General features: G+C 41.7%; 2 protein-coding genes across 2 annotated transcripts; one reads left to right on the forward strand and one right to left on the reverse strand.

Moving 5' to 3' along the window:
* Positions 1–833: 833 nt before the first annotated feature.
* reps1 (RALBP1 associated Eps domain containing 1) lies at positions 834–14,755 on the reverse strand. The gene is made up of 19 exons (XM_070926020.1): positions 14,581–14,755; positions 12,796–12,919; positions 11,160–11,389; positions 10,191–10,353; positions 9,106–9,236; positions 8,204–8,366; positions 8,025–8,088; positions 7,241–7,395; positions 6,296–6,417; positions 5,767–5,847; positions 4,090–4,177; positions 3,419–3,520; positions 3,162–3,222; positions 2,631–2,829; positions 2,300–2,494; positions 2,005–2,094; positions 1,188–1,342; positions 990–1,095; positions 834–902 (listed from the first exon to the last, which is right to left on the reverse strand). Exons 1-19 carry the CDS (start codon positions 14,731–14,733, stop codon positions 834–836), a joined length of 2,451 nt encoding a protein of 816 aa, XP_070782121.1. The 5' UTR covers positions 14,734–14,755.
* Positions 14,756–17,749: 2,994 nt separating this feature from the next.
* On the forward strand, positions 17,750–22,514 carry abracl (ABRA C-terminal like). The gene is made up of 3 exons (XM_070925674.1): positions 17,750–17,819; positions 18,705–18,770; positions 19,452–22,514. The coding sequence occupies exons 2-3, from the start codon at positions 18,710–18,712 to the stop codon at positions 19,634–19,636; spliced, it is 246 nt and encodes an 81-aa protein (XP_070781775.1). The 5' UTR covers positions 17,750–17,819; positions 18,705–18,709; the 3' UTR covers positions 19,637–22,514.
* Positions 22,515–23,086: the final 572 nt, after the last annotated feature.

Raw genomic sequence — 23,086 nt, forward strand, 5'->3', positions numbered from 1 at the left:
CCTAAAACCATAAATTGTTGTTTTTACTTTTCTGTTTTTGCACAGGTTAAAACAAATGAGAGACAACATTTAATTGGTGAATTTTAGAGGTGCTGGTCGCTGTAGTTTTGAACTTTACTTGAACTTCAGACAGAGCCAGGCGAGCCGTTTCCCTCCTGCTTCCGGTCTTTATACTGAACTAAGCTAATCGCAGACTCCATCTCTGTACTTAACACACATGAGATTGATATGATATATTCTCATCTAACACAAAGAAAGAAAGCGAAGAAGCGTATTGCCCAAAATAATAATAATTCTTTGAATTTGCCTGATTTTTCATAGGAGTTTGGTTTGGCATAGTCTGTAGACCTATTGGTGCTAGCCTCAAGTAAGTCACTAAATAGGAACACAAATACACAAATGATCTCACACACACACACACACACACACACACACACACACACACACACACACACACACACAGACACACACACACACACACACACAGCCTTTCTTCTTCAGTCATTTAGACATCAGACACCAGCAGTTTGTCTTCAGGTCACACTCGCAGTTGGAGTGTCTTGCCGGCCTCTCCTAACCGTTTCTCAGTCCGCTGTCGTCCTCACGTTCACCTCTCTTTTAAAATTGAAAAGTGCCAGTTTGTAACCCCCCCCCCCCCAATTTAAGATTAATACATGTGTGATTGAGCGTAGGAGTTTTAACGGAGCACACTGCAGCAGGTCGGAGCCTCCAGGGAAAGCCGAGATGGTGGAAGGAAGGAGGGAGGGATGGAGGTATGGGGGGGGGGGTCACGCTTCGGATGAACTACAGCAGAGTTTCCCTCTTCACTTGGGTTAAAGATGAGAGAAAGGTCTGAGCTGCTCCAGCTGGACTTCCAGGGATATCCTCTCTTCAAGCAGGTCCTGGAAAATAACAAGGTATGAGTGACTTCTTTTTTGCCAGAGGGGAAAGAGTCAGAAAGAAAGCATTCAAGTGCACACCCTGCATACCTTCAGCTGCTGCTGCAGTTCACTGTTAAGTCGAGCCAACACTGTGTTCGTCTCCTTGTTTCTTCTGATTGAAGCTTGGATTGCCTTTTTGTCCTTTCCTACCGACCTGAAAACACACAAATACGCACACTTTTTACTAAAACGTGATAAATAAAAAAAATAACTTACTACAAAAGACCGAGCATCCATGTTTGCTACCTGGGGATGGAGGGCTGAGTGGCCAGGACGGCAGCTATGACGTTTGATTTCTGTGGACCGTGCTGCTCGTCCTCCGGTCGAAGCTCATCTTCTGACTTCAACCTTCGGCGCACTGGTTTTGGGGGAGGGGCTAGCGGACCAGACGAGCCCTTGACCTGGTGGGAAAATAAATCCAAGAGAAAATCAACATCAACAACAACAATTACAAGCTCTTCTCTGTGTCCTTTCACTGTTTGCAACGGAGCTTTCACTTGCCGTTTCTACAAGTTAAAAGTTTTGTTATCAAATGTATTGAGAGATGAAAATTGATTAATTTGATTATCAATCGATTTGATAATCCTTTTGAGTTACTTTTCTGGCAAACATGCTGGTTCCAGCACCTCAAATGTGATCATTTCTTTGTCTTATATGATATGTTATATATATATATATATGTATACTGAATATCTTTGGGTTCTGTACTATTAGTTTGACAAAACAAGCAGTTTGAAGACGTCACATTGGGATCTGGGAAACTTAAGCCTGCATTTTTCACGTTTTCTGACAGTTTTAGACAAAACAATCAATCACTAAATCAAGTAAATGATCGGCAGCTTAATTGATAATAAAAAAAATATAAGTAAGCTGCTGCCCCTAAATATCCTGAGCTTTGTCACATCAATGAAAACGTTAATATTCTGAGAACGTAATCGCAGTAATTACCAAAGACTTCATTCAACTTTTCTGATAGTGTTCAGTCGTGTACTGAATTGTTTTAAGTATTAGATCATCTCTTCAGTTTATATTTGAAAGTCATTTTCAGGAGACATTGACTTACAGAGTTGACAGCAGCTGAGGCTCTCTCGTCTGCTTGGCCATCACTCTTCACTGTCCTCAAAGGGCCGGCTCCCTCTGATGACTTGTCCGCCTGTAGACGCAAAAAAACCACAGTCTTGTTTCACAGTTGACAGCTCAATGTTTGCATCATGACTCACTGTTGTGAAAGCTTTAAACATAGAATAGCATTGTTAACAAAATGGCAGCGGGAGAGGGGGAGAAAGGGAAGAAATGATATGTTTACCATAAACAACTACTTAAAGAGAGAGACACACAAACTCCAGGTAACAACCTACCTGTCCAGGCTCACTGTGCATGTCGACCTCCGGCAGACTGGAAGGCTGTTCAGACGCAGCAAAGGCCTGAAACTGACTGAAGTCGGCGAAATTGGGCTGCTGTGGAATCTGCTGTGGGGAGGTGCTGGTGAGCACCGCCCCGCCTCCTGGTGCACCCTCAGCCTCTACACGATGCCCGGTGTGTGGTAATGATGTCTAGAGAGAGGGAAGAGTGATGTGAGGGTCCTTCGTATTGTTTTTATGATGATGTGATGCAGTTAGACCTTGAGATTTGTTGCACAGGAGTCCCTGAATGCATCGCAGCTGCTGTTGAGGAGAGAGTGTTTCTTGCCTGTGTGGGCAGCGGTCGGGGAGGCACAGCGGGCGGGTAAGCTATCGTAGAGGGTTGTGGTTGTCCTGGTGCGGATGTGGCGGCGAAGGTGCGGTTCATGTCCAGAGACGAGGAGCGAGAGTGGGAGGGGTGGGGGCGGGGCGGAGGGGGAGGGGGGGCGACCACCTTCAGAGCCTCCGGAGACGTACCCGACTGAGACCTGGACACAAACATTTACGATTCCGGAGTTACGGATAGGATACAAATGTTCCATTTACAGTGCAATTTATCAGAGCTACATCATCTCTATAAACGGTCACCAAACCACCTGACTTGCAAGACAACTAAGACCCACTGGTACCAGTGATGGGGAAATAATAACAGTGTATGAGCCGTGACAGTGAAAAAGTGTATAAAAACATGCAGAGATTGTCTGATAGATGTAAAACGCAAAGACATGTCCGCAGTGCTTGTCGAACAAAAGTAAGAAATCAACATGAACCCCAACAATAAAGAACATAAACAAACTTAAATCACATGATAGCCACTGACCTTTGTCTTGTGATTGGCTCCTGGTCTGAGGTGAAGGAGTCTGAACTGCTGTATCCATCACCTTCACAAAAAAAAACAGCCCGTAAACATTAGATCGACCCACTGACCTATAATCCAAAAATATGGAGTTCACAACACAAAGCGAACTATTCTATGACATTAAAAAGGAGCAAATTGACTCACTTTGGCCAAGCTGATGAAAATATGCTTCATCTAGAATAAAGACTTACTTAAGCACGGACTCATCATTTACTCACCTACAGTGTTGGCGGCTACAAACTTCATGGAGGCAGGTAAGCTGGCTTCTTCGGACAGTTCTGGAGGTTTAGCCAGCAGTGGACTGGTGGGGTGGTTGTGGTCTAAAGGTTTGACAAATAACAGGGAAGGCAAAAGTGTTGAGTCGACTGCAGTCAATTATACAAGGTGACAACAACTGAAAATGAGCCGTTAGCAGTCTTACTGCTAACTTCATCCCAAAATATCTTGAGTAGCAGCTTTATAAGCCTGCTAATAAGCCAGAAAAACATTTCCACTGCATGTTTATGAATAAAAAAAAGTCCAGACTGATTATGTTTAATGACGTTTCTGTTTACTCACAATAGATGGCAGCCTCCTGGGTTGTCATTACCTCTCCCACATTGCAAACTCAGCAAGGGACACAATGTTCTGGAGCATTAAACAAGCACTCTCCTCAGACTTTTTACATTTCTCCAAAACTTGCCGGTACGGCTTCTAATCCCAGTTTAATTTGATGTGCATATTAACTTTAAATCCCATTCATGAGCGATTTCAAGCCCCTCCCAATGCTATTCATAAAAACAGTCCATAAGGAATGGGAAAGCTTGCTGCTGCACACACATAAAGACAGAATTATACAATTGTAAATGATGATGTGGACGGTCAGCCTCAACGCCACAGGGTGTCTCACCGCTGCCAGTCCTCTTCAGCTCCATCTCCTGCATGTGGATCTTACTGGGTGTCATCCGGATGGGAACTGGGTGGACGATGGCCGTGTCCTGAAGGACAGATAAAGGGACAGGGGGTGAGACTGACAGATTTATGGAGGGAGAGAGACACGTTTGACAGAAGGAAATATGTTTGCAGTCTACAACACTTCATTATCAGTTAACTTTGTCAGGCTTTGCCATCTGTCAGCTGACTTGGTTTGATCCAGAACAGCCCGGCCTTGTGTATCAAACGCAAACAAAGTGAAGATTCGACTTTATGATTGTTTTTGGATTTGTGTTGACCCACTTTCACCATTTTCCACTGTCATTATTTCAAGAGAGGACATGTATAATATTGACAACCGTTAGCCAGGCGACAGGACTCTGGCTCTGTTGCTAGAGCTGGTTGCGTGAACCCAGAGGTGTAATGTACTTTACTTGAGTATTTCCATTTTTTGCTACTTCATACTTATAATTCTCTACAATCATTTGACAGATTTAGTAAGAACTTACTTTGCAGATGAAGATTTTACATACAAAACAAAAAACATTATAAAATATGACGCATTGTTATAGACTGAACTACCTAACAGTGTTACACAACAGTAAAATGCTGCTCACTCTCACTAATGCATCAGTTGTAATAATCCAATGATACAATATATAACAGTATCACACCATTTTTCTGCATGATGAAAACTTTCATTTTTGATACTTAAGTACATTTTGCTAATAATATGTACTTTTACTCAAGTGATATCTTTAATACAGGACTTTTAGTTGTAATGGAGTATTTTTTTATTAATTTCTAATGCAGTACAGCTACTTTTAGGTAAGTAAAGTATCTGAGTACTTCTTCCGCCGCGGCATGAACTCTTTAGTGCTTAGTAAAACGTCTACCTGTGATATTTCATTAAAAGCAGCTCAGTGATTCAGGGAAAAAAGGACATTTTTAAAAGGTTTACGTTTCACGTCATTGTTCAGGTTCTGCCCAGAATTTCAGAGCACCTAAAAGCAATCCAAAAAAAGATGCACACTCTTGCAAAAGAGCAAATTGTGGTCGTCAACACTACACTTTTTTTGCCAGATTAATTGTGCAGAGCTATTTGTATTATTGCCAGGTATTGCTGTAAAGAAAATAAATTCTGCCTGATGGACAAAAAAAAGGAATCACAAAGGACTTGGACAGTTCAACTGTAAATTACAACGAAAGCGCCACACAATTAGAAGTACTTACTGTACAGTATTGACCATATATGGACAAATGTATCTGTCACAATCTGCAAATGCACTAGTGATTGGTGGATGCCACTGTAGAAAAAAAAGGTGATGTCCAATAGAAGCTAAGCCAGCCAAATCACAACACACACTGGCCACTGCTGATGCAGCAGATTGCACTTTGAAAGAACATCATGCACAGAGTGACAGAGAGAGAGAGAGAGAGAGAGAGAGAGAGAGAGAGAGAGAGAGAGAGAGAGAGAGAGAGAGAGAGAGAGAGAGAGAGACAGAGAGAGAGAGAGACAGAGAGAGAGAGAGAGACAGAAAGAGAGAGAGAGAGAGAGAGACAGAGAGAGACAGAGAGAGAGACAGAGAGATCCATAGAGGGTTAATGTCTGTCCATTAATGGTGAAACCATGCATACTAAGTGATTGACTTACAGGGTCAGCTGGTGCAATGTTAGAGTCAAATTGGGTCAGAGTTTGTGAGCTGGAGGAGCGCTCGCTAAACGTCTCCCACTGCTGCAGGAGACAGACAGACAGTGAGAAAAAACATGTCAGTCAGCCAGTGCAGTGACATCACACATTTACATCATCAGCCTGAGCCTCTGCCGCGATGCCACATCATCAGTCATCAGGCAGACGACGCGGTGATGCGACATCGTCAGTGAGCGCGGAAACAAAAGACAGACGTCGCTGACTTTCACACAGGACAGCAGGCTGCCACCACAGTCCAGGAAGTGAGAGAAGAGGTGCTGAATTATATCAGTAATTATGTTTGATAATGAAGAGGATGAAGTGGCAATCGAATCATGATGGATGGATAAAGGAAAAGCTTCACCTAATTAACCCCTGAGCAATTAATTACGATGAAAGAAATGCAAACACGGCAAAAGCAAACAAACATGGAGCTTTACGGGATGTGTGAAAATACAGTAAGTCATCGTGTGTGTCGTGTGCGTGTCGGAACCTCGCTGCTCTGGTTCATCTCGGGCCAGGCCTGGTTGAGCGACGGCAAGGAGGGAGATTTGTTGGGGGTAACCTCCACCGGGGAGCCCGAGTACCCAACATCAGCAGTCGACTCCGGGACCTCTGAATAGGAAAGATTAGACACAGGTTTGCTAAGATTCCTCAACAACAATCAAAGACACAAATATTAAGGGGCCAGGTGGTTAAAAAAAAAAAAAAGCAATATAATCTGAGAAAGTGTCTTAAGGCTTCTTTCTTCTGGGGGAAACAATATTATCGACCAAACATCTGGTATGGGTCTTTTGAAAGAAAAAATATCACAGTCTTCCTCTTATAGATGAAAATTTGAATAAAAGCCACCCTTGCTCACTTCACTCGGGTTTTGCAGCAAATGTTAGCTAATTAGCAACTAGTAACTTAGGATAGATACTGCTGTGTAACTGACCGACTTTGTGACTCTCCTCTATTTGTGCCAACATCATTTTAACATCATCCGTTTCATCCGTCTGTCAGTCAAACAAACCCTCGAAAATATAAACTGATTAAATGGATTATTGCCACTTAATAATACTTGACTTCATTCTGCATGTGGTTTTCTGCTCAGATGATTTTCCATTTCTGTAAACAGTTCACTAATACAACGTACATCTTCAATCCGCTCTTCAGAGGATTGAGCATGCTTTTACTTTGGCATGCACATAATACAGCAATGATACCAAACACATGAAAAGGCATTATGTTTGGCAAATCCATGGCTAAAAGATTTACATAGAACTTGAAACTCCCAAGAGAGACAAATAATGCTGTCTAATGGGTTGATGGATGAACTATAACTACCGCAGTTCAGGTTTTGTGCGCTGCAGTGCTGTAACCTTACAGGTTTTATGAGGCCCAAGGTCGAGAATAAGGAGAAGGAGCAACAGAGAGAGAGAGAGAGAGAGAGTACCTGCTGAGTCATCCAGGTCAATCAGCTTTGGCATCAAGCTCTCAGGCAGCTTCTCGGGGAGGTCGTAGCCATTCTTCCGGGCCACAACCAGGTGGAAGGCGGCGCAGAACTCATCCAGGGTCAGCGCTCCGTCTTTATCAAAGTCTGACAGCTCCCTTCAAAACACACATTAGACATTAGCGAGTCCGCCGTGCTGCCAAGAATTTTTTTCTAAATGGATCTCACTTCATCTTCCTCGCACCATTCAAAAGGTTTAGTCTGCTCTTGCTAGTTCAGATGTTGCTTCAGATGCTCGTGTGGGCATCTGCGTGTTGCAGACGGCCCATTTATACACAAAGCCCTGGCTCACACTGCAGCTGAATACAACATTTAGTGATAAACACGGGCAAGTTCACACAGAGTACTTAGTCCTGCTCAAAACAAGTTGTGAGACAACCAAAACGAAGGCTTGCTCCTACGCAGATGAGCCTGTAAGACTCGTAACAGGAGCTGACGACTGGTTATTGATATGTAGTAATTAACTGAGCAAGGCTCCAGCAAAGCCTTATTACCCTTCAGAACAATGGCAGGTTGGTAGACTCGGGTTCAGAGACAATTTCTTTTTTTTTTAAATCATTAATCATTTAAGTCATTCATCAAGTAAAAAGCCAAAATGTTGCTTTCAACAGCTTCTCATTCATCAGAAAATGCAGATTTTCTCCATTTCCTATCACATATCAACATATAAACGGCTGTGATTGGTTCCTACCCAATCCACTATAGCTTTTAATGGCTCTCCACTCACCAAATATGTGACAACTCTAAAATCGGTAGTTTTGATTTGGTGAAGAACTCTTTTGCGGCTGAACCTGGAAACACAAAGAAACAGATTGAATGACATGATCAAAACAATCCGCCTTTCACCCGAGTTTTGTTTTGTTTGTGTGTGTGTGTGTGTGTGTGTGTGTGTCTGCGTTTTCCTACCAGGTATGAAGCCGGTGAGGTCTGGCTGGATGGTTTTGAACTGGTTAATATAATACTGTCTCTGCTCATCCGTGATCTTCCACGGATCGTCGTAGCCGCTTGACTGTCGCTGGATCTCATTGGTCGTTGCTGCTGAGGCCACTGTTCGTATCGTTGTGCTTTCCTACAGGAAACCACGAGGGACAATTTACAGAAACATTTAAGAAAGTAGCACTGGTTAAAAGGAATACATGATTAAGCAGGTTAGAATGAAACGCTAATTTGGCCTTGTGAGACAGACTGAAGCCCATCATCAGCTCTCATGTTGTTTGGCTCAGAATGACAATTTGATCAAATGATAACATTGACTAAAAAAGTCAAAACCGGTCTAAACCTAGGTACTGGGTACAGAGGCCTTCGCAGTTTTTTGCTTTGCCCGAGCAAAGTCACACAAGTAGCTTGAGCGTTAGTTTTGCACCGCTCGCAGATAAAGCACTGATACAAAACGTTGGCTCATGTTTGAGGCACCACTGTGGTTAGTGAGAAATCTCATGTTTTATGTTTGCAGTGTCTGATGGCACCTTTTTATCTGATGAACGAGGTTGATGTTTGCCATCATTAACACAGCGTGTCAAAATAATGTGCTTGAGCCGCTAACTTGCTAATGTTGATGACTTATTGTATTATCTCCTGTTGGTCGCTGGTGTGTCCCGAGGGTGTACATGTGTATCTCAACAATATGAAATCTTATTTTTGCTGTCTCTTTGTCACCACAGAGCCCATTTCTGCTGTGTGGGCTGGCTGACGGTGTTGTTTGACATGCTGCATGACCAGTAGTTCGAGTCTATGTATGTGGATTAGGGAAAGGCAGACGCTGATTTTGTTAAATCCCATAAAATCCCAGGAGCGTAACGCTGCCTTACCTGGACTGACGAGGGATGCATTGCTGGGAGGGCGCTGGATGGCGGGGTGTCTGCTGTGAAACTGACCCAACTCTCCTGACCTGGAGGAGGAGGCGAGTGGGACGGCCACATGCCCTCACCGGGCACTGGACCTGGAAGGAGGAGGAGAGTAGAGCATACAGTGACATCCCATGATGCACATTTAAATATACTGCATAAGCGTTGTTAGGAAAGGATTAGGGCTGCGACTAACGATAAATCAATTCATTGTTTTGACTATAAAAATATGAAGAATGCCAGTTAAAATCTCCCACAGCCCAAAGTGACCTATTTCAACGGCTTGTTTTATTCATCCATCGTCTAAAAAACCAAAGATGTTCAGTTTACGATGATATATGACAAAGAAAGTATCAAATCCTGACATTTTATCAGAAAATGTTTGATATTTTTGCTTGAGAAATAACTTAAATAAAATTGAAAATAGTGGCCAATTAATCTTATGTCAGTCGACTTCGTCGATTCATCACTGCAGCTCTAGACAGGATTATTTTCAGACTACGTAATATTGCCACCACATTTTGTGCTGATGAAAGCGGGACACGTGCCATGTGATGTCCACTTCGTTCCACCAATGAGTAACTGCTGTAAACGCCACTGTCAGCAAACATCAGTTATGTACAAGCTGCAAACACAAACACAACCAGCACGCTGACTCTTCCTGACCAAAGTCACAACCAGTGTCAACGTATCCGCCAAGTCTGTCACAGTTTTATTACCAAAATATTTGTATTTGTTCTGCGGCTTCCTATAGACTTTAATTTAGGGCTGCAACTAACGTTAATTTTCAGTTTCAGTTAATCTGTTGACTATTTATTTCGATTAATCTTAAACAAATGAAAATGTCCATCTCAGTTTCTTAAAGTGACGTCTTCAAAGCCAAAGATACGCAGTTTACAATGATATGAAACAGAGAAAAGCAAGAAAGTGACAAAAAAAAACAACAACCTCTGACTCAAAACGATTAATTGACTCATCGCCGATCGCTGCAGCTCCACTTTATTTCAGGAGAAAGCGTTATTCAGCAGCTGTGGGTCAGTGGATGTTACCTGCTTGCGGCTCTCTGAACTGCGTCCACACAGCTCCAGCTGCAGCCACCACCGGCTGTCTTTCTGCGTTCCCTCCGCTGTGCTGCCGCTTGTGTTTCCTCCACGAGTGGGGGGAGGTGGGGGGAGACTGGTGAGGGGAGACCACCGGGGACGTCGGCTCAGGCTGGCAACACACATAAACACAGTCAAACGTATGAAATATGTATGCAGATAAAAAAAAAAAAAAGACAATACACATAAACATCTGAAGATTTAATGACACTGAACGTCTCCAGACGCGCAATACATCTCTTCAAATCTTGACAATGAAGAAACAGGAGTTCACTGTGCAGAAGTACACTCGCTACTGGTTTCACATGTTATGGGTATTAATTTTCAGATTCCATCTCAAATACTGCAAGATCCCCATCTCGAACATGCCACATCCGAGCCAAGGACAGGGCAATAAATACTGCTTCAAAGCTCTTTATCTGCTCATCACAGATAAGCAACGGGTGTATGAACATTTCGCAATAGATGCAAACAGATAGGAGTCGAGGGAAGAGGTCTACATGACTGACAGGCAACGCGCTGCTGGTTTCAACAGAGAAAAGCCAGCAGCAGAAGACCTCAGAGAGCAATTTGAGCTACAAGTACTCAAACATGCACAGGAAAAAACACAGGAAACACATCAGTATTCTAGTTCATATCTCTAGTAACTGCTGGGTGCAGCTGTATGAGGGAATAAAATGTGTGTACTATGTTCCCCAAAAGATAGACAATATGAAGTCCATATTTAATGACGTTCTTGCAGGAGTAATTGTGTGTGTGTGGGGGGGAGGGCATGTTTGTCTTTAAACATCAAACCAATACCTTCATTTATTGTCTATGCACATGTAAATGTTTTTTTTTTATATCAAAGGATAAATAGCATGGGAACGCAATGATGTAAAACATTATTAAGCACAAAATGAAAGTGAAATTAGTAACCTGTGGTTCTATGCTGGGTGCCAGGGGCTGGATGACCTCGTGGACAGGAAGTGAAGTGGATGACGGGGGGCCTTTCTTGTTCTGGAGACCCCGGCCCGGTGGCCTTGGTATTACTGCTGTGGCAGAGGCCGGGTACAACCCCTGACCGTCTGTGTCCTGGTACAGCGCCGCGTGCCTCGCCTCTGCCTCGTTCTTCCCCACCACGAACCGGGGCAGCGGCAGGTCTTTGACTGGTGGCGAGACAGGAATCCATTCACAGGATTAAAGGACAGATTTGTTTCGTATTGATTCTCAGGTGCTTTAATGCACTACGCTTGGAGACCAAAATCACTCCCCATTGCACTGAAATTGTCAGATATCATCAGTCTGTGATGTAAAATGGATTTCATGAGTTGTTTTTTTTGCTAATGAGTTTACTGTTTTTGGTGTGGCCACTTTCCTTCATCCTGCCTCATCTGCTTCTACTTCAGTTATAGACGCCGTACATTTCCCAGAATGCCTAGAGAAGGAGCATGGACTTGTTGCAATCTATGAACACCATACTCATATTCTCCATGTAAAATGTTTTTTTTCTGAATGCTCACTATTCAACTTTGAAAGCTTTAGCTACTGAAATGTTTAAAAAAAAACACAACAACTTTCTATTCAATATCTCAGCATGACAGAGGTGACTTCGGGCTTTCTGATATCACAAAGGAAACAAACATTTTTAACTCATTCTATCTACTTCCGAGACAGTCTTATCTTTAAGAGTGAAAGGTTCAAACATCCCTCACCATAATAAGCATTACATTGCACATGTCTGTTTTGCTGTGAGGAAGTGGCCTCTATGCTTCCTTATATTTTTTTAATCAAATTATGAAATCACTTCAGCAACTTTGTGTTGCAATATTTCAGGCCATCTTCCCTTGTGTTTTTTTTTGTTTTTTTCTCCCAGACGAGTCACACCAAAGACAAACTTTCGCAGTTAAACCCTCAAGGTTTTGACTACAAACTCTATTTAGTCAAGATAATAGAAAGCTGATAAAACAGCTCTTATTGTGAAGCACCTGATAGCAGAGACAGTGGGCTCCACCATCAGTGCAGAATGGTTGCCAGAAAATGTACCAAATAAATTCTGATAACATTTTTTGTCAAAAGTGACTGCTCAAGAACACATGTGGACAGAAGCAGGCGAGGATCGAACCGCCAACTCTACCAACTGAATAAGATGAACTGTGATTTATTTTAACTGACATACAGTGTGTCCACTGACTGCACGTTTTAAGCATCTAACACAAAGAGTAAAAAAGCATTTCAAGTATTTTTCACATCCTTTTTAGTATTAAGCCCATCATTTGTGCAGTTAGGTAACACAGACTGCATTCTTCAGGACTTCCTCAGGAAAAGTCTTTCATACTGCCTCTTGCTTCCTGTCCCATGACCTCCACAAATGCATTAAGCTATGATTTCTAAAAACAAAACAAGATCTTGACCATCGTGTATACGCAAAAAGCTTTGAGATAAAAAAAAGGGAGGTCCAGTGTCTGAGAACTTGGCGTGTTTTGTACGATGGCGCTGAGTGGGAATCTGTTCTTTCTTGTGTGAGAGGTGGTTCTGAAGTAAGATCAATGATTTAATTCAACGGTGAACTCACCCGAGTTGAGGCTTTCCACCCTCAGGGGCAGACCGGCCTGGGCAATGGCAATGAGCTTCAGAGCGATGTAGAACTGGCTCCGCCCGAAGTGACCCAGCCGAGTGGCTCCACATAGCTCCGTGATCTAAACCCACACACAAGGACAAGGGGGAACAGTTAACAACATTGTCTTCATCTGAAACCCTGATATTAACCATCACTGAGAGAAGAGAAGAGGCCAGTCCTCCCTCTGGCAATTCATAATTTACTGAATCTAACATGGAAGGGTTAGAAAGTAAACAATATACAACTAACATTTAGGGTTTGCTTTAACCCAACAGTCACAAGCAACACTGTAAAACACTTGATGTTTTGTACTTAAGTTCTCCGAAGACTTGCTGAATAATGTGCTGCAGTTTACCTGCTTTAAGTCACAAAAACAGCACAAGCAACAGTCTCATTTACTCTGTCCAATGGCAGATGCTCAGTGGGTCTCGCCACTACTAAGCCAGATTATCACATATTTTGTTGGACTTGACGTCATGCTGAGCAGGCTTTGTCCAAAACGGTAGACTGGGCAGCAACACAGAAACCACAAACTGTTTAAAATGTGCACAGAAAGGAGATTTTTGGTGAGAGTAATGATGCGTCATGTGGTCACATGATTAACAAATGCGGACACCAGATACCTATGGAGGATTAAGAGGGAGTCAAACTTCATAACATTAGGATGACTCCTCAAGTGCGAGCCCTTCAGCAGCGAGAGCCACAACACCTACAGCCCGCCACAGCTGACTGATCCCTTTCCTGCTGACAAAGGACTTATTCTGAGTATGTGTGGATACAAAAGCACCAGTGACTTTTCTCAGCCTGTTACAACATGACACTGTAGCTGTACGCGTCTCATAGGCCACCACCGTGTACATTTTGAAAGTGGAGGATTACAACACTGCCTAATTCTTCCACCACACAGCTCCCCTTGTTGACCTTGAAAAGGAGCCTGACTCACAAACTGCAAATATTGGCCTGCTGAGAGACCTGGAGTCACCGAAATGGGCTGCTGCTGCTGCAGCGAAAGTGGCTGCTCATAATAACTCACAGCTAACAGACAGAGCGGGGACAGTCTTCGTGGCATCATGGCTGGTGTGTGGCCATAACGTGAATGCTACGATCTGACAAGAAGCAAGTGTATCTGTGGGTTAATACACATTTACAAGGTCTGTGTAAAGGCAATGAGGCACCATCCCTCAGCCAGTTTAGATTAGGTGACAACTTTAATACATCACATTGACAAGTGGACACTGTGACATTGGGTCTGCATTTACACCATGTCAGCTCAACACAGTGGCGAGCAGCAGAACAGATTGTGATGGGAGTGAGAGGGAATAGTGGGCAGTAATGTGAGGCAAAGGGCTGATTAGGACATCACTTGCTACTAGCTACGTTATGTATATTAGGCGCTGTACAACACACGCCCACAAAAAGACACTTGGAGAGCAGACATACCTGCGGCTGCTACATGTATAAGATGTTAATTTGAGCCAAAATGTTCAGCTAAGGTTAACTATGTGACTTGGCTGCCCACTCTCTTTGGCTAAGGCTAACGTTAGCCAGAAGAAGGTGTGTCTCCTTTGCTGCGCAGCACTGCTAACCACCAAGGCTAACCATAGCTTATCTGGATGACAGGTCAGCTCTGGCAGCCAAGGCAAGTTTGTAAAATATCCACAAACAGCGCTACGTATCGTGGCCAGCCCCACAGCCTGGAGAGAACACTTCAAAAACTGGCACACGCTAACGCTAGCTTACCTGCAGGACAACTTCGCTGGGTAGCTGGGCCGCCCGGAAAAGGTCAAGAACTCTCCCATTGGAAGCCACTTTTTTGGTGTTGTCCGTGTCGCAGTAAACGAACAAATCCGAGTAATATTTCTGCTCGATATCAGTCAGCGTTAGACTTTCCATCGTAGTACCAATCGAACCTGAAAACCAGACTAGTTGGCTGTTGATTAGCCCTTAGCCAATGGCTGGGGCAGGATCCAAAAATGGGCGAGACTTCAGGATCCCAACTTAGCTAGCGTTACTGCACTAACCCTAGCTAACGTTGAGGCTAGCAGTAATAATGTTCACAACGCGCTGTGTAGACTTGTTGTCGTCTGATCCCACTCTCTGTGAAATCCCCAATACTGTCTGTTGACAAAGAGAGCTGATCACCATTCAAAGAATCAAATAAGGGATGCTTTCATACAGTTAATCACTTAGTTAACTTGTTGGGCCAGTCAAGCCAAGTAGCCAACAGCTGGCTAGTAGTGCAGCGGGCTAACAGCTACCTTGAATCAAAGTCAGTGGCAGTAACGTTAAGCTAACTAGCAAGTCGCAAAGTGCGTCCACCTCCTCAGGCTGGACATCTAACGTTACCGCGTTGATCTCCCGCAATAGCACTTCTTCTCCCTTTAATCCGTTATGGGATGGCGTTTCTGCGTTTCGCTAGAAACAAATTCCTCTGCGGGGCCGTTAGAAGTAAAGTTTCATGGTCTTTGGGCTCCTTCCTCTAGTAATCTTAGCCGCCATTCCTACCGCCAGTGTCAAGCCATTCAGAGTTAAAGCACCATTTCCGGTAGGGTTCTTCAAATTAAAACACTCGTTTACGTGCACTTAAACTACATAGTGGCATTTTTTTCTCCTATTCAACCCCAAGCTAGAATAACAGTTTCACTGGCTATCTTGTTCAACTACTCATGTGTGAGTATATTTGCAGTGAAGGCTGGATTAGCAACCAGGCAAAGTGGGCCCTAGCGGCTCCAAATGTTCCAAACTCATTATACAAATAGTTTGTGGCTATTTGATTAATTGAAAATGTATTTAGCAATGTGTACCATTAAAGCTGCACTCTCTGTCTACCTGTGTCTCTTTCATGGGTGATGCATTTTTACCGGTTTTGTCTATCTGTCTTGTAGAGCAGCTTTTTGTTGAAATTCACATAGTGCATATTCCTGAATAAAGCAGGGGCTCAATGGGGGCCCGCATCAAAATTTTCCAGTTACCAACCGTCAAACCTGGGGGCAAGTAGTATTCCAGCATGGAAAATCTGTTCACATTGCACAGAAAGAGGAAAGAAAATTAGGTTGGGAGGGGCCTTGCAGCTTCTTTTTGGCTCCTAGCAGGGTAATCTGGCATTCACATGTCATGTTGTTATTTACAAAGAAAACAATCCATTTAACTGAATCAACAGTGATAGTGATAGTGGGCCAACATTCAATTTTAGAGTAGCTCTTACATCTTCTTTCTTTGGGTGAAAGTGTTTTAAATAGTTTTTTATGAATGAAAATCGCAAAGGAATTCACCCAAGTCTCCCAAAATGTTCAAATTTAAATTTATTAATCGTAGGCTACTTACTAAGTATATAGATAAACGTGAACATAAACGTTCAACTGCAATATAAGGTAATGTTTATAAACCGAGAACACTCTTCTAACAGGAGAATATTCTGGCATATATCCTATAAATACTATGCTCCCCGAAAAACACAGTTACGCTTTTGTTCTGAAGATGAACTCGCCATACTTCCGGTTTAATCTCAGTTTTTTTATGGCTAGCTTGACTCGTCTCCCGACGTCACTGGGCTACGGTCCGAGTCAGCGCGAGCTTGCTTGGCCTGCAGGGACCCGGATGAGTGATTTCAAAATAAAACCTACACTGATACCGTGACTGCTGTGATAGAGACGGGACAATTTACTGTAGTGAGAATACAGCCAATAAAGAGGGGAAGCTGTTAGACTCACAAGCGTTATTCAGGAGTAGGTTACTTACAGTTGTCTTTTTTAGTGTTTAATAATATCTTAGTAAATAAATTGTGCTTCATGTCATAGTTTTCACATATACAAATAATAAAAATGAGCTGCTGTTCCTCCCTCCCTCTGAGTAATATGTTGAATTCCTTTGTTAGAATACTCCCTGGCCCAGATTTTCTGTGTGGTCATTTGATTAAACACATTAATTCAGGAACATGCACCATATAGGTACAAAACTGAAGTAAAGAAGGCTTTAAAACTACATTTTTACACAGGGACGCTCATCAAGATAGTGCCTTAAAAGCAGGTAAAGCAGGACCCATCTTAAGGTCCTCATCATGCCACTTGATACTGTGCTTTGGTCTCAAAGTTTTACTAACCAAGTGAAAAACAATAAGCCTGGAACCTTCAGAACCCCTGCAGTTTATCACTTTGCTCAGTTGGTATCACAGCACAGGAAGACACAACTTTCTACCCTCTCTCTGTTTTACTGGTTAATTCTACGACAGTGCTCTGAAAGGCCTGATAACAAAAGCCATTTCTATTTTGCAGCTGGATGAGGGCTCTTTGAACACCTGTTTAACCGACCGGGAGTCATTTTTGGAGGACTAGAAAAGGTAAATTGTTTGTGGAGGCAGACTACAGGCGAAAGACATACTTAAGACATCCCTGTTTCAGACCTTATATGGGGCAGTGCCCGTGAAAATCTCACATTGAGTCATGATGAAGTCAGATGAGCCTGATGGTGCCTTCGAGTATTATCGGAAATCTGAGAATTTATGAAAGAACCAATGACAGTAAAAACAAAAAGGCTACATTTTGACACCTTTAGCAGAAGGTCACTTATTGGACGTTTTCTGAAACTCTCAGCCACGTCTCATGGCCTTCATTAGCGGATGAAGTTTGCTTACTGAGCCATGAGGTGTTGCTGAAAGCTCTGGAAATGTTTGTGCCTAGATTTGTGTGTGTGATTGCGATGGGTTTCAGCCTGCTTCATTTGTTTACATTACAATGTAATATGTTTATGTGGCATGAATGTAATATAATGATGCTGCTCATATGTTTACTTTAAATCTATCAAGCCCTATGCTCCCACTAGACAGAACTGGTCTGATTCTGTGCATCTAGACCACTTGAGCTTTAAATTGAATACAATGGGAAGTTTTCCGAGCAGACACTGAACGCAGCAACGTTATCCACCGGTGCCGATTCATCAGTAAGTCGACCAGCATCGAATTAAGAGTCACGAAGAATTAGAAGGTAAATATGCTCATGCTAATGTCACATTGAAACCGGTTTTGCGTTGACCTTTATTAAATCATTTTGCGACCACTTATAACATCCGTTCAACAGTGTGAACCCCCCCCCCCCTCAGTCCTCCCTCAGCAGACCCGTCTATTTAACGCTAGAAGCTAACGTTACCGGCCAGCTCATGTCTGCTGCTCATTCGAATATTTTCTATGGTATCTGAAGTTATATAAAACGGATGTAAACATATCTGTTAACCCGCGCTCGAGAAGCACCGCACATCACTGATATGAATGAATTACAGGAAGCATTTGCGCTTTGCGGTGGTTAGCTTGGAGTGCTAAGCTCCCATTTCCGCATTGACGATGGTCCGCCCTGGTCATGTTGTAGCTCGTTACGTTCATCTGAAGGCTGCACAGTCAATGCGCGCCCATTTAATGTACTGCGTCCTTTTGTGCATGCTTGATACATTTCAGTTGCATTTGTCTTGACTTAATGGCCGTAACACCCGTTTTCTTGTAGAGGATAGAATCCTAGTCCCAGACTCCGTTCATTAATCTGGCAAAAGTGAAATTGCCTGGCTGATAATCAAACATAATCATGGGGAAGAAGAAAGTTAATGACGGATTTTAGTTTATACCGAATTGAAGGATGGGCCTTTTTATTAAAACAAAAGATCTTCATTTTAAGAAGGCAATTACTTTTTCCTACATGCAACAGAACATGAAAAATGACACCGTTTTGAACGGGGTTTGGCTTGGTGGTCTCTCCCCACAAGAGAGTGGCATGTAGCAGGGATTATTGTATATGATGCTAAAAGGAATAAACAGACTGAGTTCAAGCTGACAAGTCTATTTGTGTTAATATGTTTTGTCTCGATTTTGTTTCCCCTTTTAGCAACAATGAATATCGACCATGAAGTAAATTTGCTGGTGCAGGAGATTCATCGCCTTGGCAGTAAAAGTGAGTCTGTGCTATGATTCTGTATTGGAGGATGATGTGCTTCCATCTTGGAGTGCTTTGGCATAGCTGAGCAGTTTTTGGAGCCTGTTTCGTGCCATGAATTCTAATACGCCATAAACATGCAATCATGTGATGTTGATCAGTAATTCTAGCTCACCAGTCCCCATACTAATATTTCAGTCTCCACAGCGGAAGCAGTTCCACCTTTTCTCAAGAGTCAATGCAATTATTTCATATGCACACCATAAATGAATGGAGTCTCTCTATCTGAGGGCTTGGATGTGCCACTTGTGGTAGAAAAATGACAATAAAAATATTGTAGAAAAATTAAAAACAAAATGTTAAGTATATAAAAAGATTATAAAAAAAAAATAGAAGAAGACATCTTGGCTTTTCTGACATTGTGTATTCTCAATAATTAATCAAGTAGTTGAAAAGAATAATTAACATATTAATTGACAGGTAAATAATAAATAGTTGCAGCCCCACAGTTGCTAGGGGTTACATTGACACAAAATATAATATCAACACTAATTCAATCTATCCAGCTCATTAAAAAGGAGCTGTATGTATTTGGTTTCGCCACCTCAAATGCATGACACAGGAATAATGGCTAATTTTGGGTGAAATCTCTTTTTTGCGTACATTTGGAAATAACTCTGCCCTGCCCTCTTGTTTCAGATGCTGATGGTCAAACCAGCGTGAAGTTTGGGGTCTTGTTTAGTGATGACAAGTGTGCCAACATCTTCGAGGCGTTGGTGGGCACCCTGAGGGCAGCCAAGAAGAGGAAGGTGATCTCCTTCCAGGGCGAGTTGCTTCTACAGGGCGTCCACGATAATGTTGATATTGTCCTGCTCCAAGAGTGAAACCACAGTTTGGACCAGATGGGCTTCTGGCGACTGTGGGTCGTACTGAATCCCTCCAAATACTGAGCTCCTGCAGTGCACCGGCTTGTTGCTGAGCTTCTGTTTTCTGTTATCTTCCTTCATGTACAGGGCTCAGTATTTGGATTCAAACATAATGACCAAACAGATTAGATCAGACAGTACACTTACAGACCCGGTTAACATGGCTGCATATGATTTCATTTCATTTTTGAAGTCAAACAGAATCTCAAAAAGGTGTTTGAGAATAATTTTAGGTTTTCAGGGGCTGAATAATGGCCACATTCATAGTTTCAGAAGATAAGGAAAAGTTCTCTCTCTGTCTCTCTCTCTCTCTCTCAGGCGCTGCTGTTTTATCAACCCACGGGTCTGACATGTCATTTTGATACACTTTTAAGACTATAAACGCACAAATCAGGAATGTAATAACTTGTGTAAAGTATTCATTTGGATATTTTCTATTGTTAATTTCTGTAACTGTCACAACCAAATGCCTCTCTTGATGGTATCAGTGTCAGGATAAAGGAAGCACAGAACAAGATACTGGCTAGATTTAGCAACTTTGACAAACTTCTTCACATTTTTAATTGGAGCACTCTGATCTTGACAACGGATGCTTGTTTTTAAAGCTACACTAGGCAAATTCTCCATTTATCAGTCTCATTACCTAAAAATCATGTAATGTGTGGAGATAGTAGGGTAGTTTGGGTCCAGCAACAGTCACCAAATGGCAGTTCCATTCATTGTTTACATGAGCCATTTATACTACCTCTTGTGGACTTCTTTAGACAAGTGCTTTTGGAAATCTAAGAACAATTCCTTCATAATTCCTTCACAAAAACAAGTGCATTTCAAGACCGACTTTTGCACCTTTTTGCACTCATTGCAATCTGCAATGAGTAGTTTTTATTCCATCTTTTTCTATAAGCCGTCAATAATGAATTTTCTCTGCTAAACAGACTCCAAAACGACTTGCCTTTCATAAGAAATAGTCGATGAGCAAATGGCGAATGTATTCCTCGTGCAATTTGTTAGTGATTAGTGTATAATTACAGGGTGATTGGTGCCAAATGCAAAAGATGAATTTGTGATGTTTCTCAGGACCAAATCGACACAACCAAAATATGTTTAATAATTGTCCTGTGGCTTAAATTAGGTGTCTTACTTGTGACACAAGATGTGCATTTATAGTTTTATTAGTTTTTTTTATTTTTATTTTATCACTGTTTGTTCTGTACTGTAGGTCAAATGATACTTGCAGATCAGGCGTGACCACTTCACGTGGTTTCCCACAATCAAACTCAACACTTGTGGGTATTTTTATTGTGTCTGCTTTAAGCAAAGGTCCTTTTTGTTTTTTCATTTTGGTGAAGTATCATTGACAAGCGCTCCAAGCTTAGTATGGAGGCCCAAAAGTGGTCAAGTTAAATAGATAAATAAGACATTATGAAATGAACAATCATATGAATAAAGACATACAAAATATGAAATAACTCATGAAAAAATATATTTTTTTGAAACTCACTTTGAGCTTTTCTTAACAGCTCATTTCAAGTCATTTTTATTTCATTTCAGCTGTTTTTATTTCAAAATGTCCTCTTTCTGAAGCCTGTTTTTATTTAAAACTTCTCCAAGTTACAATTTTATTTCCAAATGCCACTGTTCATTACAAAGGATTGGCATGGCAGATACAGGTATGTGATTGGCTTGTCACTCATTTAGACCAAAGCAACAGCCAATCACTTAACTGATTTGTCTTGATTTACAAAATCGTGGTGATGAAATGTGGCATTCATGGATCATTGGGGAAAAATGGCATTATGAAATAAAAACTCAAAAACAATGAAATGTAAAATAACCTGAAATACACTCTGTTACTGTAGAAAGAGCGGAGTTTTAAAAAATGTATGGGATTATTTAACAATGTAGTGTTTACATTTCATAATTTGTCTATATATATTCATAAAATTTATTTCATAATATCTTATTTTTTATTGTTTAATTTTGACCACTTTGGGTCTCCATAACTTTGGTAGGTGGCTGCAGCTCTTTGGATGTGAGAGGAAAGATTTGTCTTGAATATACACCTGAAGAAGCAACAACCTGAATGTAACATCTCCTACTTGGCAGCGGTTGTGCTCATCTGCATAATATCAAGCTCTTCCTACTTCCCATCACATTTTGGACCTTTGCTTTTGTTACCATCCACACATAATCTGCAAGTTTTATATGACCAATTTCACATTCACTGCTGTTCTATTAACCTAGCTAAATCTTTTAGGCTCAGGTGTTGTTGGCTGTTTGACTTGAATCATGTGGTTTTTCTTTTTCTAAACCATATAGGAGACCTTTCACATGCTTCATGAATGTGTTTGAAACAGCGCTGGTGGTATAGATGGATCAAAAAAATAGTCATTATCGCATACTAATTATGAATGAAACCGAAGTGTAGCGTAGAAAAGATCAGTCATGTGAAATGTTATCATCAGAATACAAACAATAGGCCAAGTGGCAGTCTGAAATGTTATGAACATAATGGAGAAAAGCAAGAGTGAGGAAGGAACATGCTGCTTGCATCACTGTAATTTTAGATTATCCTGCTGTTGTTGCACTGGAGCGAGTTGAAGATGCCTTCCTGAACATAAATGTAAACAGTACTGTACAAGTCAACATTTAGCAAGAGGAAAAAGTTATGATCGGAGCAGAGCCAATAATACCTCAAGCCATTTCTGTGAACTAGCGGGATGCCTGCATGATGTGTTCAAGTGCGTCATTACTGTCTTTTGTATTGGCAATAACACATTCCTAAACAGAGGTTTCTGTTACTGTGGAATAAAATCTTTACACTTGAAGCCTTGAATCTGCTTTGCTGTGTGTTTTTTCTGATGACTCTAAATCTTTACTTTGTGCCACTTGAGACCGAATGTGCTACATTATCGCACAGTCGGAATGTGTTGATTTGTAGTGGCCATGAAAAAGTGACATCTCGGGAAATGCAAGTAGCTTATGTGTTATTTATTTCTGTTGAGTGTTTTACTTTTCATTCTTTCTGGCTAACATATTTTGTTAAAATTGAAATACGATATAATTTTGCTATGAATGGCACAGATTTTTTGCTGTCAAAGTAGCTATTACTCAGCTTCCTTAGAATCAGAGTTCATGTAATAGGTTTACACAGTTTTTTTTAGATGCCTCTATGGTGTGATTTGGTGCAAGAAGATGGTGGTAAATGCAGGGAAACAAGTTGAAATATTACTGAAACAAGTGTTGGTTTTTGTGTGTGAGCCAAATTGGAGAGCAGCTCCTATTGCTTAATAAATCATCTTTAGTTGTGTTTTAACAGGTTTGCCCGATAAGCAAGAAATATTTAAATTGTAAGATTTATGAGTGGAGTTTGGACTACCGATTTCCTCCAGAAAAAGATATTGTTTT

Source organism: Enoplosus armatus, chromosome 19 (genome assembly GCF_043641665.1).
Source record: "Enoplosus armatus isolate fEnoArm2 chromosome 19, fEnoArm2.hap1, whole genome shotgun sequence".
Taxonomy (NCBI): domain Eukaryota; kingdom Metazoa; phylum Chordata; class Actinopteri; order Centrarchiformes; family Enoplosidae; genus Enoplosus; species Enoplosus armatus.